We start from the raw sequence: 17,872 nt of genomic DNA on the forward strand, positions 1-17,872 counted from the left end.
CAGTCCTGAATATTACTATTCAAGAATTTCAGGTCAGATACCAGACTGAAATTTGCTCCTTCAGTTAATGACAACAATGACAGTAACATCTCAATGCTTCTAAAAGTAAGGTTATTTTTAAATACTACAATGAATCATTCTTTACTTGAACCTTCTTTGCTCTCTGCATCAGTAATTTGGCTGCTGGCCATAGAAAGGTGTCTCTTTCTTCCAGTTTGATTGTTTTTCTGTACCCCCCCCCCCCATAATACAATCTAGCCAGGTTAAAAAATAGAATAGTGGAATAGTTTGAAGTTGGAAGGGGCCTTTTATAGGTCTATTCTTACCCCCCAGCAATAAGTAGGGGCTTCTTCAATACAGCACTCATGGTGCTAAGAAAAATGAACAATAGAAAACACAACTTCTTTCTGAACTTAGCTATCATAACCACTTAAATAAGGTAAATCTCTTCTTGCTTTCTTTTTTTTTTTTTAAAAAAGAAGTTAATTCATCAATTATCCTTTTTTATATTTGAGAAAGTTAATACCAGTTCAATATTTTCAGTTCATTATTGACTGATATTCAAATGCAATATTAGTTCAAAAAGGAAATAAAACTTTTTCTGTCATGTCATGTCATATATTAACAGCATTTTTTTCTCCTAACTCAGACTACCTTTTTGTCCCTCTGAAAGAAAATTAGTTTCTTAAACCAGCTAGAAATTTAGTGGGTGTAACTCAGCCTGACTTTTAACCTGACTCAAGGATCAGATCATTAATGTAAGGTTATTTTTTTTAATAATTCCTATATTTCTGTACTGGACATTTTTACTGGGTGGTAGATGAGAGGAACAAAATAAGCTTGAAAGGTGGCAAAGGAGAAACATCTTGTAACCAGCCAAGATTTTTGGTTATAAATACATACAATGAAAAAAAATATTTCTGCATACTTATCTGATAGAAGTCAAAATACGTATCTTCCTCAGTGGGGGGAAAAAATAAAGGAAAAAAAGAAAAGTAATTCCTTTTCTTTTCCTTGCATATCATGGGGTCTTTTTTCCCATCAAGGATAAAAAATGTACCTGTGGACTTTTTTTAAAGAGGGATGTCATTCTACATCCCCAAAGAGCAGTGCTGTGACAGGGAATGAGGTGAATTTGATGACTAACATTCAGATCCTTCTTTTGTGAAAGCTTCACTTTTAACAGCATATAGTGGAAAGGGAAATTTTGTTCCCTTAGAGAGGTTTGTCTCTAACTCGGATTTGTTGAAAGATCTCTCACTCATTTAATGAGGGTAATTTTCTCCTTGGAAATTTGCTGAGTATGGGGCAAGATGAAAATCTGGCTCTGTGAGGAACAGCACTGTTCTTTTCTCTGCAGGTGTATGATGGGCCCACAGTTCATTCTCGTCTTATTGCAACATACTGTGGTGCAGACCCTGCTTCCTTTGCATCCTCTGGCAGTTCAATGACAATCCAGTTCCAGTCAGATTCATCTGTGACTGGAAAAGGCTTTCTTTTGGAGTGGTATGCAGTGAACACTTCTGCTTCTGCTGGTACACAGACCATTGCTAGAGGTGGGTTTCCAGTGAGTTGCACAGTTACAAGTGGCACAGCACAAGTGGCACAGTGATACACTCAACTTTACTTAAAGAATTCCAAACCAACTTCCCCACTAGAGAAATCCTGAGTTATTAATGAGGGGAAGCTTTCAATGACATTTTAATGAAGCATTTTGCTATCTTTTATAAACAATTTCTAAAGATTCTTAGATATACTAATTTACAGTGTTCTAAAAATCAGCATGTTGCTATAAGATAATTTTTCATTACACGGGTTTTTAATTAAATCTAAATATTTGTTAAGCTTTCATGGAAAATTATGAAAAACCATTCTAAATCATTTGCCATTGTGACATGAAACATGCACAATAACTTATGTTAAACTGTGGTAGATGCTCTTGAGTATTTTGTTAGATATTCCTCAAGATAAAATAGGTTACATCGTTGCTGCAGCAGGTGGCACAAGAACATCCTTACAGGTGAGGATTTTCAAGTTTTATACTTTGAATCCAAACTGAAGTTGAAGAATTGCTGCATTACTGTAACTGCACACATTATCACTGTGCTTTATTATAGGACTGTCATCTAATTTTACATGAGAGGTGTACTTGGTTTAAAAAGAGGATGCTTTCTTTTTTTTGTCTTCTTGTCCGTGACAGGTGCATGTGGGGGGGCTGTAACAACTGAAGAAACACCTTCATTCCTCTTCTCACCAAACTGGCCAATGAACTACAGAAATCTTGAGGACTGTATGTGGCTTATCAGAGCTCCTGGATCCACTGTGGAATTTAATATCCTGGCACTAGACATAGAATCTCACAGCTCATGCAACTATGACAAACTTATTATCAAAGATGGTGAGAAGCCAATCTTGCCCTACCCTGATAGGATGAAGTAGAGACCCAAAGTCCAGATATCTCAAATTCTTGTCTCCATTGAGCTTAAGCAATCTAGATAGCTGTGGGAACATGCCTTGAAACAGTACACTTCCTCTGTCTTGAGACATTCTGCTAGCTAAAATAAAATTAGCCAAGTCTAGCAAAATATTTGGTGACCTATAAAAATATTTCTAAATCTGTAAGGGGTTAAAGGTCTTGAAAAGCACCTTCCTGAAAGTGTGAGCCACAACAACAAACAGGCAGCTGTGGACTGATTCAATTTTGACACTAACATGTTCTTTTCATCTCAGGAGACAATAGTCTTTCCCCAGTACTGGCTACTCTGTGTGGACGAGAACCTCCTGGGCCAATCAGATCAACTGGAGATGCAATGTTCATCCACTTCTTGTCAGATGCAAGTGTCACTGGAGCTGGGTTTAATGCCTCTTATCACAAAAGTAAGACTCATTTCTCCCTCAGATAAATGTCTGCCTTGCTGCCAGCAGTGGGGTAACAGACTCTGGCATTGTTAAGAGCCGTTTACAATTTAATAAATCACACACATATCTAATTATTCACCTCTCATAAATATGTGTTAAAAAATGTCTGACTCTACAAAGGTAAAATTTTCTATTTTCCCAGCAATATAATGCAACAAAGCATGATTCAACCCAACCAGTCACTTCTCAGAAGGAAAAAGAGGGTATGCCTAAGTTTATAACAGCTCAGCTGAAGGGTGAAAGAATGCTCAACTAAGAAGAAAATAAATCACTCAAAGCAGAAAGAGACAAAGGCAGAAAGCTGTATAAATTCTAGCAGGAATGTCAGCAATTTCCAGCAACAATCCTCCCACATGAACTCAGGAATGATGACAGATTCCTGTATGGGCTAGAGCACCAAGAAAGTGTTAGGGCAACAGTGACAATAAGGGGAAGTTTTTCTGACTGGCAGCTGGAGGAGACGGCAATGTTTTGGTCTATGGCTAGAAGCAATGTCCTCAGACAGGGAGGTAATGATAAGCTCATGCCACAGAGGTCCTTGACACTGCTGCCTGCTTATTCATCTGCTAAGTCTGAGAACAGTCTCATGGTCAGGAATTTTGGTGTGTGTCATCTTGAAATCTATAAGCTTGCATTTTGGGAGATCATTCATCATGTGCATTGCTATATGCCTCTCATCTCTTCACACACTCATTTCAACATTTCTTTTAACCCATCACATCTTTTAGGAGACAGGTTTTTTCTCAAAATGAATAGGTGAATATTTGATGCTTTTGGGTTTTTGTCTTTTTGTCCTTGCTTCAACTTTTATCTTCTTTTTTTCTAGGTTGTGGAGGCTATTTGCACACAAGCAGGGGTGTGATAACATCCCCCAACTACCCTCAAAACTATTCTCCTAATCTTAATTGTTCCTGGCATGTAGTGGTAACCACTGGATTTATCATTGCTGTTCATTTTGAACAGCCTTTCCAGATTAAGAGCGAGGATACTTCCTGCAGCCATGGAGATTACATAGAGGTGAGGTTATTGGCTGAGTCACCAAACCCTCAAAGCTATTGAATCTTACAGATTTCAGAGTTAGTAAGGCAGCTCAAGATGTCATGGGGTGAAAACACCAAAGAGAAATACTGAAGATGATTCAGATGAAGATTCTTTATCTCATTCTCTTTTTTTTTTTTTTTTTTTTGTTATAGTGCATTAATTAATCACTAGTTTATTAATTTCCCCTGTGGCTGTAGCATTAGGATGGTGTGTGTACGAAGTTTACAGTGCATGGCTGTTTGCTTGAGTAACATTAGCAATTTCTGTTTTAGCTGAAGAATGGGTTCGACAATGCTGCCCCACCTTTGGCGTCTGCAAGAGGGAATGGACGGTTTTGTGGAAGCAGCCCCATCTCTACCATGTACACCACAGACAATCAGCTGTTTGTCCACTTCACTTCTGACAGCAGAAATGAGGGGCAAGGATTCAAACTGAAATATGAGGCTAAGAGTCTAGGTAAGTCTAGGTAACAAACCTAAATTCTGCAATTTATATGTATGTAACATGGAGTTTGTCCTCTTAAAGAATATTTTTGTTCAGAGTCCCAACCCTGGTAAAATTGGATGTCTGCAAAAATGTCCTGTAGTGCATGACTTCTAATCTGACACTCAAATTTCTCCTTTTTAAAGAGTGTCAGGCTCAGGTCACCAAACCTGAAGATATTAAAGATAGATATAAAAAAAGTCCTTTAGTAGAGAAGTAGCATCTACAGTTAGGAAGAGATGTTAAAAATTCAAACAGGAAAGGATAAAAACTTGGAAACAAGAACTTTATTTTGAACATTTAGTACCAAGTGCAAGCGCTAAATGAAGATAGGAACTTTTCAGGATAGTGTGTCTAGAAAGGTGACAACATTTCTCACAAGTTTTATCCTCAGCTGAGAAAATAACATTAATTGCCAAAGCTAACTTCTTGGAAAGAAGAAAAAAGTGGAGACCCAGGTCCCAGGAGGAAGTCACAAATTTGGCATTTGCAGTTATCCCACTGTGTTCATAACACAGCCACTTGGCACACCTGGAGACCTGTTAAACAGTATATCTAAACAACTAGGGCAACCTGCCAGTCAGCTCAAATCTTTAAGTGCTTTATTTCTGCCTATTTTCCCCGCTGCCACAAAGAATTAGCATTACTTCAGAGAATTCATGAGGGGATTAGGTGAAGCTGTACAATAGCATTTCTACCCCTGCAATTTATGGAACTTGAGTAAAGCCCCGGGTTAAACCAGTATTGCTATAATATGGAGGGGGTTTGGGACAGAAAGATGCTGGTCTAAATAAAGATATTTTTGTCAGGTAAAGGACCTGAAAAAACCCTCATGTTTGCTCTGACTGGCATTCCTCACATTCCTTATTATCTGAAACAGACATTTCAGTTCTTGAAAGTAGAAGTTGGGAATGAATCACAGGAATATTGATGGGTCTGACTTGTGGATTTTCTAGCTCTTGGGAATTAGCATAGGAACAAGGCAAAAAAGATGTTTTCTGCTTGTTTTATAAGCAATCCAAGGAAGAAGTAATAGCAGTTTAATTCAGGACCCTGAACATTTGGAAATGAGGAGGACTAGGTAAGCAGGAGCACAGGAATATAGGATTCTACTGCATTAAAATGTTTTCCCACAGAAAGCAATGGAATTAATTTGTTTTTTGATCTGACTATATGGCATCAAAAGGAAACTGTGTTGGAATATAGCAATCATTTTTTGATGCCTCACCCATTTCCTTTTCATGTTTTTTACCTGCAATCTTCTCTTTCCCAGCCTGCGGAGGGAACATTTATATCAATGATTTCAACCCCAGTGGATATACATCTTCCCCCAACTATCCAAGCAATTACCCTCCGCATGCTGACTGTGTCTGGACCATAACTGCTCCCAATGGACATGCAGTAGAGCTGCAATTTGAAGATCAGTTTTACATTGAGCCTTCACCAAAGTATACATTCACATTATTTTGCCTATTTTCCTTCAGAGACTTCATTCTGATTTTTCTTTCTCTGTTACTTTCTGTAATTCCTCCCAGAGAACAAACACTTCTATATTTAAAACCAAATGAGGCTAAGAAATTTTTGAGAGATCACTGAAGCTATCAGGTCACTGATTTACATTCCTAGGATGTTGCAATGCATAACAGAAATTAGTATGACAGAAAAAGTGGAAACATCCATGATAGAAAGGCACTTTCTGTAAACTCTGTGCCCTGTAGTCCTTTCATATTCAGGTTTTCAGTAATTTGTACTCTTGAGTGCTTTTAAAGCAAATAGATTGCCACCATGACACTTTGCCTCCCTCCTCCATTGCCTGGTTTGTAATGGGTGTACGCATTTTGCACCCCCTGCCTGAAGCATAAAAAAAGGCTATTTTCCAGCTCATGTAGCTTCATTGATAGGGGCTGGAACACTGTAAGGCAAAGGTAAGCCTGTGAAACCACGTCCAGGAAAAGTGATGAAGTATGGAGAATCCCAAAGGTTCCAGCTTCCAGAACACTGCACCATTCTGAAGTCAAAGCTTATTGTTATTTTGAGTCTTTGTATTCCCATCTAATTAGGCTCAAGAACAGTTTTTTTTATTCCCTTAATCTGTCTTCTTGTTGCCCCTTAATTCAACACTTCTCAATGAGAATTAATAGGGAATATCTGCTGAATCTGAACCATGACAAAAAAAAAGATTTTTTTTTTTTTTTTTTTGCCAGTGCTGTTCATATCCCTACCCAGAATTTGCTGCTGTCAGATCTGATCTGATCATAGACTGAGTTTTAAATTAATCTTTCTCAATGCTTCTAGCACTTCTTTTGATTCAATCATTACATAACTGCAATGGATTATGATCTTGTTGATTTTATCCTTGTCACATTGCATGGAAACCAATCTAATTCACTAGAGCTTCATGGCTTTGTGCACATACTGAAATGATTTTGAACCACTACTAGCATACATTGAAAAGAAAATTGTCTCCTCTTCCAGCTGCACTTCCAGTTACCTCGAGCTGCGCAGTGGTGCTGACTCCAGTGCCCCCCTCATTGCCAAGCTGTGCGGAGGTTTGATGCCAGGCTCACAGAGATCCTCAGGAGCTGTCATGTACTTGAGGTTCAGGTCTGGCAGCAGTGCCACATACGTGGGATTCAATGCTAAATACTCCATTGGTAATGCTTGCATTTACTAATTTCTATGATTTTAAAGAAAATTTCAGTCTCAAGTGTTAGACTTTTGTAATAGAGCTTAAATCAGACCTGTGGGGTGGGCTGACAGGAACATGCCTCTCTCAGTGTTAGAGCTAAGGCGTCAGAATATTGGCATGTTCTGCACCTAGCAAGAGCTGAAAATTAATCAAATATTAATAGGAAGGACCTCATGGACCAGCAGCAGCAGAAACAACAACTGGATAACCTCTTGTCAAAGACAGTTGTAAAAGGAGCAGTAGAAAAAAGGTCAGTGTAGATAAAGTCATGTAACATGGTTTGATTTTCAGCAGGCAAAGTTAGCGTCACTTTCATGAGCAAGTTTCTGAAGGGGAATGTGAAAATCAGTTGAAAATTGGCAGTAGAAGAATAAATTAGGAGTTTCTCTATGTAAATGTAAATCAATCTATAATAAAGCTGCTAGACAAACAGGGGCAGCATAATAATAAATTAGAAAAGGAATGAGCCATTATTTGCCATCTGGGAATGAAATACTTTAGTTACTAGTTCTCAAGCTGCAAAAACAGGGTTAGAAAGCACTAAAAAATTAAAATTCAAGAAAAAATAATCCTTGATCAGACTCAGAACTATGCTACTTTTTTGGGTTTGATAATGTTAATAATCTTCAAAGAATAACAGCCATTATGTTATAGGAATATATTATGTTATAGCCACTTATATAGGAAAGTCTGGGACTGTTAATTTCTCAAAGGCAAAGTTTTGTTATATTTGTTATATTGTTTTATACAGAATTTTGCTCATAGCATTAGATCTGGTACACTAAAACCAAAATATAGTGCTATCATATTTTAGAATGTGAAAACTGAAGAAACTTGCTTATATACATAAATTTATTTTAGCTGAATGCCAGTCATCCTGAAACAAATCACTGATGACTCATGGAACTGAACACAACTGTTACTGCTGTGGAAAGATTGTAACTAATAGACACAAAATCCACTACCAAAAAACCCCAACAAACAAACAAACAAACAAAAACACAACCAAAAACAACCCCAAAAAACAACAAAACCAAAAACCACCTGGGAGTACTGTTCCATAGAATCATAGAAAATCCTGATTTGGAAAGGAACCACTCGGATAATCAAGGTCCAGCTCCTGGACCTACACATGACCACCCCAAGAATCACACCGTGTAAGCACATGTTAGCTGTAAGCCTTAGTACAACAAGCTTATGTTTGCAGGTACTGCAGAGAAATGAGTGTTCAGAAAGAGAAAATTGGAAATTAACAGCTGTTTTACACACTGTGCAGTGATTACTCACTAAGGCATCACAAGGAGTGAATGGGAAAGGATGAAAGGAAAAAGGAGTCTGAACTATAACTGTTGACCCAAACCAGAAGTCAACTTCTGTCTGTCATAAAAACTGAGATCCACACTTAGCAAATTTCATTTCTTTTTAATTTACCTGTTATATCTTTGCAAGGTTTTGTGGTGAATATGGACATAGATAGAGATTAGATTGAAAACTGTGAGTTTATGCAAATTATAAGAGATATGAAAGAGGGGAAGGGATGTTTGCAATGGCGGGGTGTATGTGGGCGTGGGGGAGTGTGAAAAAAACCAAAACAGCAACAAGGACTGATTGAATTATATTGAAAACATGGAAGATTTTTACTTGGAAGGCAATTCCTGTCTTATTACCACAGTTAGAGAACAAGTAAGTTGTACCTTACCTCTAAGTTTTGTTTAGGAGAAAGATCATCTCTCTGAGGTTCTTCAGTCAACCAAATAATATTCTTCCTTTTGCAGCTCCCTGTGGTGGGACAGTGATAGGACAAACTGGTGTCATTGAAAGCACAGGGTATCCTGACCTTCATTATCAAGATAACCTGCTGTGTGAATGGTTTCTGCAGGGTCCCAGGGGCCACTATCTTACCATCAGACTAGAAGGCCTAGATATTCAAAACTCCTCCGAGTGCGCAAATGACTTCGTGGAGATCCGAGAATACAACGCTTCTGGTCTGAGAATTATTTCAGTGTTTGTCTTTCCCTCCCTAGTCCTACTATGAAACCTCACAAGAAGTTCCTGAAAGCATTTCACTTTGGGTACAAAGTGAGCCTTTTCAAGGTGCAGTGCCTTGCTTGTGCCTGCCTTGCTTGCTGATGCAAAGTAAGGCAAAAAAACCCCTTTTATTTGCCAGCAATAACTTGATTCCAATAGTTTGCTCCTGCCTGTCCAGTTAAATTGGAAAGTGACCCTTTAATATAACTACAATTAAAAATGCAAATACAAATATAAAATTTAATATAAATAAAAATACAAATTATATCTTGATATAAACTTCTCTTTCTCTTCGTGATTTTTGCAGGAAATTTGTTGGGCAGGTACTGTGGTAATACTCTTCCTGATGTTGTGGAGACCTCTGACAGTTTTGCTTATATCAAGTTTGTCACGGATGGATCAGTCAATGCCCGGGGATTCAGACTGCGTTTTGATTCCAGCACTGAAGGTTAGATTTGTAAGGTTGAAATATACTCTCAGGAAGCCAACTTATACCACAGACTGTGACTGCACTAATACAGCATATATTGTGGATTACTTGTTCTTGAAGTGGTGTGCATTTGCTCTTAAATTTAAACTTGGGGAAATATGAATAGAGCTCTCTGGCAACAACTTAGCTGAGCTGCACCTTGGTGAAGCAAGCAATCTCCTCCTATAATGGATGTTGCCATCAGTGGCACACGGCAGCACACTCTTCTACACCTTTTTTCTTCAACAGTGAGTAGAGGGATGTCCTAACATACCCTTCCCATATCCTTCTTGATATGCAAGATCAACTTATTCTGGTATTCAATGACCCTCACAGGTATAATTGTTTTCATATGTTCAGGTGAAATTTCATGTGTTTCTATTTGTGCCAATTGCCCCTTTTCCTGAGCACAATGACTTCAAAGAGCTGCTCTATGAGGACATAGACCTACTCCTGCTTCACACTTCTTTCACAGTCTTCAATGTCCATGCAATGTTTGTACTACCAAAATATGGCTACTTTTTTAGAAATTCTTTGCTATAGTCATGTTGAAAAATCTCCTACCAAACCCTCTTTACTCCTTCTAGCTTGTTTAAAAGTTCAGCTGAAAGCTTTCTTCATGTTTGATTCTGCAATAAAACAACTAAAGGGTAAACAAACTCCCAAAGAACATTATTCCACTCCTAGGATCCTATTGTCCAAACTTAGAAGGGAACCTCTATTACCAAAAAACTTAATGCAGGTGGATGCAGAGATCTGACTATTCTGCAGAATCTGTGAGTGTGAGGAAAGGGACTTTCACTACACCATTAAACAATATCTCTCTATTTTAAAAGAAAATTGAGGGTAAGCTGGTAAAATTCTATCATAAGTTTCAGAAGAAATGCACTCTGTATCCAAGACCCTCATTGTTCCTTCCCCACAGCAGTTTAATATTCATAACAAAGATAGGAAAAGCAAAAATAACTGTATCGAAAAGTGTTTCTTAAAATAGCTAAAAGCTTTTTCTCTACCTCTGTTAATCACTATAGGAAAAATACATCCTCCATCATTAGCCCTAAGACCCTATTTGTTCTGTGTAGCTCTGCTCAGTCCTCTGAGAGTCAGAAATGTCTCAGTCTTGCCCCAATGAGAGGCTTGTATCATATGGTATCAAAGCCTGTCACTCAGGCTTCTGAAGCCTGGGATGTGACCTTCAGAGAAGGAAATACTAACAATTAGACTAAAAGGAGTTGCCATGGTCAGTCAATACTGAACTGCTTTTATGACTGAGTGATAAAGACTGGCAGGAACTTGGCTGTTTAGACAAACATGTGGACACCATAGGCTGATCAAATCAACCTCTCAGGATCTCTTTTTCTCACAACATTGATTTTTTTGCTATAATTCTATAAGCAATTCTTCACTCTGAGAAGTGTACCAATATTTGGATATTTCAGAATGTGGTGGAGATCTTACTGCACCTGTTGGAACATTTACTTCACCCAACTATCCCAACCTATACCCACATAATCGAGTGTGTGAATGGAGGATCACAGTGGAAGAAGGCCGACGTGTGACCCTAACCTTTAATGACATGAGAACTGAAGAGCACCGGAGATGCTCATCAGATTATGTGGCTGTGAGTATTGGGTGTAGAGTCAGAAACTGCTCTTCCAAATCCCTTTATGAAGAATTAATGAATGTAATAAAGCTGAAAAATCATTTATAGGTGTATATATAGTTTTAAGCAAACCATAATTTAATCTGGGGAAAGCAGATAAATGAAAGAAAGTTACCTCTGTAGAACATCTAAACACATCTGCTTGTTTTGAAGCATGGAAATTTTGAAATTGTGTCCTAGGCAGAGTAGAAGGCTTAAAGGAATCACTGGAGTTGTCTTTTAATCAATTATGAAAAAAAATTCTGGGGTTTTTGAAAGTTTTCAATGTCTCTTTTCTGTGCAAACAAAATCCATCAGTTAGTTCCAAATTTTATTGATCTTGGAAGTATCAACTGCTGTTGTTACTTTTGGCTGTCAATTAGAAAAAAAAAAAGAAGAAAAAGAAAACAACAGAGGTTGCAATAAATGCCTATTCTGAACTAAAGATAGGCAAACTCCAGGAAACTTCACTTGCATATCACTCTCCATCTCGAAAAAAAGTAGATATTGGTTATTTTATCACATTTAATTTTGATTTCTTGTTATTTAGTAAAAAATAATTCAAGCCTGGCATATGGACCTGGACCTGGTCAGATGTACAAATGCCTCAAAAATATGATTCCTCTCTGAAATTGCAAGAAGTGAGGTAGAGTTTAGCTTCCCACTTGTTCAGACAACAGTGCAAATGCAGGAATTAACTGTATGATGATCAGAAGCCAATCCATGCACAAGCATGGGGAGCTGAAATAGCTGTTCATCCCTTGAGGTTTGTAGATGAGGTTTTCCCTTGTTTTTCTTCATAGATGTTTTAGAGAAACCTTTAGGAGCTGGCTTTTTATCAGTTAATGATCTCTTAAAGAAAATTTTTTCCTGCCAGCTTTTATGCCTTCAATATTCTAATATATTCCAAGTCTCAGTGGGAAACATCATTTCTGCCTTGCTTGCACTGCAGAGTAGAAAGAAGGTAATTAATTCCTTAGGCTAAAGGGTGTATGAAGGAAACAGAGCAAAATATCTCTGGATCATCAAAAAGTGAAATGTTTGAAATAATCAGAAAAGCCCACCAACACTCAATATGTTGGAGAAGATTTTGATAAAGCTGACATTGGCTTTAACAAGAATACAAAGATGATGATTTGAAATGAAATTAATATGATAAGTAGCTGGCATTATTAAGTGATTGAATATATAAATATTGAGCTAAAACACAGTGTTCTTCTCAGTTAAAAAAGAAAAACCCATTCAATTTCTGCTTGAAAAATGAGAGAGAGAGAGAGGGAGAGAATATGTTTGTATTTCACTAAAATAAGCAAGTTATTTTTGATGTTTACTTCAGGGTCTCATCCACTCAAGGCACTGGAAGTTTGTCCCAAGGTTTGGGTAGATTTGAGAACTAACCCCTTGCAAGGGACATCAGTGAATTTTGTATTAAAGATGGTAAAATCTCTTAAATGATACAGGAAATACTCATAAGAATGTATATTGGTGTCATAAGAGTTTATTTTGACTCCACAGGTTTACAATGGTCTTGGGCAAAACTCTCCCCAGCTGGCCAAGCTGTGTGGGGAGGTAAATCCAGGCACTGAGGTGAAATCCACTGGAAACAAAATGAAAGTCATTTTTGTGACCGATATGTCTCATGCAACCAGAGGCTTCAGTGTCTCATATACCTCTAGTGAAGATGCAGGTAGTGTATGTTTTTCACTTAAGTGATTGATCTCTGGTTAGTCATTTCATAGAGAGAGTACTGGCACATATAAAAATATTACATAACAATTCTCTGATCCATGTTTTTTGTTTTCATCTCTGGATGGGAATAGATATTTATCTTTAATTAGCTGAAAAAACTTGAAAAAAAATAGAGAATCTCTGTGAGCAATGGACTTCATGTGCCTCTGTATGGGTCACAGTCCCTGCTGTTACTACTGACTTATTTTTGTACTTTGTCTTGAGTAAGAGATGGCTCATACTGGCCTTATTCCATGAAAAATTTCAAAAAGCATAGTGCTGTAGACAAATTGAATAATTCAAGTGCTTCCTTATTACTCAGGGGAGTAATGAATTTATTGTAGCTTGTGAAAGAGTGCAGCTAACCTACTTTTGCAAGCTCAGCCTCCAGAGAGGGGGCAGCTGGCAGAGCCTTACTACTACAGCCATGAGTCTTTTGAAATTATTTTCCAACTCCCACCCCAAGCACCCTATTTATGGCATAAGGGTATCTTCCACGAAAATTTTTCTCTTGAGCCTAGAATTAGGTAATGAGTAAGTCTGAGAAATACTAAACTGAAGCTGTAGTAAGATTTTATTACAATATTAAATAATGCTTGTTGTATTGATAGTGCTGCTGAAATATTTTATTTGATACTGTAAATAATTGTTCTTTGCTTTACATGTGAGTTTTTAAAGACTTGCCAATAAATTTCAGGGCACCAGGCAGGAATTCTCTTGTACACAGAAGCAAATTATAAAAAAGTAAGAAAATGGAAAAGGTTTTGATCTAATCAGCACATGTGCTTTCTGATGTGAGCATACCTGAATAAAGACGGGCAATATTTCTCCTCATACAAGAAATATTACTACTTTTAAATAAACCATATCTTGTTTCTGCAGTTTGTGGTGGAACCCTGATGGCATATGGTGGTGGGAATTTCTCCTCTCCTGGTTATGATGGCATCACAAATTACACAAGTAACCTGAACTGTGAATGGATCATTGAAAATCCCTCTCATTATAATTCATCCATTTATATATCTTTTGAGGATTTCCACTTGGAACATCACCAGAACTGCCAGTATGACTACCTAGAGCTACGAATAGGTTTGTATCTTCAGCAGGAGAATGGATAAAGCCTATCAAGATTCTGGTTGTACAACTCTGTGCCAAGTCTTATTCATATATATTTGCAGAAAGTGGCTGTTGTAGAATCTGTATATATGAGAGTGTTCACATCATGCCTTCCATGTTGAGTCCATGATCAGAAGTTGGATTTCACTACCAGAGAAACGGATGCATGGATTTGGTCAACTGTTCTTTCAGGGGAGAAAATGAAAATCTGAATAGACATCTTGGGGGAATAAATAGTTTTGCAGTTTGCAATACTCATCTGACTGACACTCATCTCTTTACAAGGGACAATGTGAATTTCTTTTCATCTGCCTTGAGAGATGATGGCATTTGCCATCAAAACAATTTATCTGATCTACTCCCCATTCTCTGCCTGGTCCTGAAATGTCTCCAGGGACAGCACGAACAGAGTAAAAAATGTTTTAATTATTCATAGCCTCTGGACTGCACCCCCACTTCAGATCCATTTTTGTGTTCTATAAGATGACTCTCCAAAAAGAAATCCATATTTCCAGTGAGAATACATTGCAAAACAGAGACTAAAGCATTTTAAAAGAAAAAAAAAAAAAAAAAACAACTAAAAAAACACCTACCCACAGGATTAATGCATCAGTGATATCCCTGCATATTTGAGCATCTTTGTCCACAATAGCAAGCAACTGGAAATGTCTTATGAAAGTCGCTCAGCTAATGCCAAGTGTAGTATGAAAGCTGCAGCTGTCTTCTTCACAGAAAGGCTGTACCTGTGAGTCCCAGAGAGAGCAGGTTTTAATTTACCAGGAAATGCTTTCTGAAACATGTGAAAAGTTGGAAGGCAGGAATCTGTCATATCCTTATTTGCACTCATTTGAGCAAGAGCTTTTGGTTATATAGCACTGGTTTATCCTGTGTAGAGCCAGATCCTAGTTCTCTCCCATATATGCACTGGAGTTGGGAAATAATAGGAAAAAAACTCAGTAAAATATATTTCCTTTATTACTCATCCATTCCTGCTACTCTTGCTTTATTATGAACCTCAGGCCTCCAGGCAATACAATCAAAGAAAAGGGAAGGAAGTGTAGTCTTGCTTTGTTCTACACAGTTTTGTCATCTAAACAGCAGTGTCCATTTCAGCACTACTAATGGACCTCCAATTTCACAGCTAGCCTGGTGTCAAAAGCAAAATGCCCTCCATTTTTTGCCCCAACCAAAATACTGAGATGCAGTAGTGCAGAATATCACTAAACTGAGGCAGGTGCTGTTTAAGACTCTTGACACAGCAGATGCATATTTATGGAAAGGTCCAATTCCACTTCAAGTTACCCAAGAGACCCCAAATGGAGCTGAGATGTCCAAAGTTCTGTCGTGATGCCCATACAATATACTTCATGGTACTCAAATAAAAAATATTTAAAGCAGAATTGACGGTAATATACCAACTAATATTTGAGCTAAATAGATAAACCAAATATTTCAAATTTTTTAGGGTAAGGTATTAAGTTATTAAACTATCATGCATGTGCATGTATGTTGTACATGGTAATACAGCTGAGCATATTGTTACAATGAAATATACTCCTAACCGTTGGATTTTGTGGAAGACTCTTCATTTTGTCTTTCAGGCCATTCCCTTCAGTTGGAATGAAATGTAATAACACAATATTTGTTTTCTTTTTCTGTTTATCAACTGGCTAGATCTCTGGCCAGCTGGCCATTCATGAAAGCAATTATTGGTGTCACTTTTCACACTGTAGAGACTGAGTAACCTGGGGGACATCTGTCACATAGTCAATCACATCAAAAAACATGCAAAAAAGAAAATGCATTTCACATACTAATGCTAAAAGTAGTTATTACTACTTTTTCCTGAAACACAATTTATCATTAATGTCTTCTGCTTGTACAGCACAATATAATTTTTAGTACATGTTATCAAGACAGTTTGTACCATTTCTCTGTGTAATTTTCATGATTGAATTTTATTATATGTCCCTTTTCATCTTTGGGCTTTAAGGCATTTCAAATGGTGGCTGTGCCACTTGCATATGACAGAAATATGAAGCTACTCAACCAACCCTTGACTTGGAATAACTCTGAAAAGGCTTTGAAGAGCCCCCAAAATTTTCCCCTCTTGCTATATTGCCTTCTTCACAAGAATGGCCTGCCACTTTGCACAGAGTCTGCTACTATTAGAGAAGTGAACTTAGGAATGGCATTGCCTGGATGTCATGAGGAATGCTATTACACTTTCTTTCTCTTGAGAATTTATCAGTAATAATCAGAAACTGTGCTTTTATCAATGTGATGGATAGGAGCCCACCAACTTGAGCAAACATTCACTGTCACTCAAATACAATGGCCTGTGTTATGCTTTCCTTTTAGGCTTCAAGGATTTCAGCAAGTTCTGGTTTTTTGGTTTTGGTTTTTTTGATTTTTTGTTTCGGTTTGGTTTGTGTTTTTTTGTTTTTGTTTTGGTTTTTTGTTTGTTTGTTTGTTTGTGTGTGTGTTTTGGGGTTTTTTGTTCGTTTGTTTTGGTTTGGTTTTTTTTGTTTTGGCTTAGGTTTCTTTGTTTAGTTTGGATTTTTTTGCCAAATAGAGAACAATATGTTGAGTTCCCTGGGAAAGAGACCCCCACTACTAATACAGTGATGACAGTTTCTTCATGGATGGTGCACATCCCTATACAGTAGAAAACTCAAAATCCCTGTTGACTTTAATGAGGGTGTCACAAAAACGAAGGTTCAATAGGTATGCATGTGATACTGTCCTTAGGCCATCTCTTTCCACTGTTCTGCCCCAAAACGTCTGTAGTTTTGGGGCAGAACAGTGAGGGGTTTGTGTGTCTGATATGACATAAGAAAGTGTGCAGGATGGCAGGAAGAGGAGAAAAGAAGCCCAGGGTATTAAAAGGGTTATGGATATAGCTTTGGAGAGAACTTTCTTGTTGCTAAGATTTGGATCCCAACAATAAACTGCAACGCTTTTCTTATATGCATAAGAAATAATCAGTTACAAAGTGTGATATGTACTCTTCTCCGTTTTCTTGTTGAAACAATGAATTGCATGTTTGCACTATTCCTTTATGTTATTGTAGCTTTTTCATGACTCAAAAAGTGCTGTGTTTTGTTTGTTTTTTCCCCTTCTTTGCTTAGGGAATGCTGATGGAGAGCTAATAACCAGACTTTGTGGTCAAGCTGCACCATCTGTGCCACTAGTTATAGCTGCCCCCCAGGTCTGGGTACAGTTTTTCAGTGATAAAAACACAGAAGATAAAGGATTCTTGGCTCATTACACATTTGAAGGTAAATGGCTCAATACACTGCTGCCTTGGCTGACTAAGGCACTTCTGGGGAATGTTGCCAGTCATTTGGTGATACAGAGAATAGTCATGATGGGATCAACTCTCAAACAGGTCGTCAAAAGTTACACAGTGCTAGCCACTATTTATATCTTCTAAAGCAGGCATGTGCTAACAGTTGAACTCTCAGATTTATTTTCTGCCTTAGTGTTGGCATTCCCCAAACTGCATTTGAGATTTTGCATCAGTCAGAGCAGCTGGTTGCTTTTGGGAACAGGGACATTACAGGTAATATCAGTCAACTTTGACTTACTTAGATAGGTCTCTGGAGCGCTAGCAGAGCTGAAATGCATTCTGCTGCTTGAACCTTTGCACTCATTTTGAAATCCACTTGAAGACGTATCTGTGCAAATTACAACACTTTGCCATTTATGTGCCAGAACAACTACTCTTCCTGTCACAGCTGAATTTAGCCTTGGG

At 37.7% G+C, this 17,872-nt stretch overlaps 1 protein-coding gene across 1 annotated transcript in view; it reads left to right on the plus strand.

The window, feature by feature from the left end:
• The window catches only part of CUBN (cubilin), a 142,488-nt gene that overhangs the window by 90,739 nt on the left and 33,877 nt on the right, over positions 1-17,872 (plus strand). The window contains exons 39-51 of the mRNA XM_066316740.1: positions 1,361-1,556; positions 2,201-2,398; positions 2,731-2,877; positions 3,746-3,936; positions 4,233-4,416; positions 5,717-5,891; positions 6,919-7,097; positions 8,908-9,117; positions 9,468-9,608; positions 11,069-11,250; positions 12,787-12,958; positions 13,882-14,088; positions 17,247-17,396. Of these exons, the coding sequence (XP_066172837.1) occupies positions 1,361-1,556; positions 2,201-2,398; positions 2,731-2,877; positions 3,746-3,936; positions 4,233-4,416; positions 5,717-5,891; positions 6,919-7,097; positions 8,908-9,117; positions 9,468-9,608; positions 11,069-11,250; positions 12,787-12,958; positions 13,882-14,088; positions 17,247-17,396 (2,332 nt within the window). The remainder of the gene's footprint in view (positions 1-1,360; positions 1,557-2,200; positions 2,399-2,730; positions 2,878-3,745; positions 3,937-4,232; positions 4,417-5,716; positions 5,892-6,918; positions 7,098-8,907; positions 9,118-9,467; positions 9,609-11,068; positions 11,251-12,786; positions 12,959-13,881; positions 14,089-17,246; positions 17,397-17,872) is intronic.

This window comes from Sylvia atricapilla, chromosome 1 (assembly GCF_009819655.1).
Source record: "Sylvia atricapilla isolate bSylAtr1 chromosome 1, bSylAtr1.pri, whole genome shotgun sequence".
NCBI lineage: Eukaryota > Metazoa > Chordata > Aves > Passeriformes > Sylviidae > Sylvia > Sylvia atricapilla.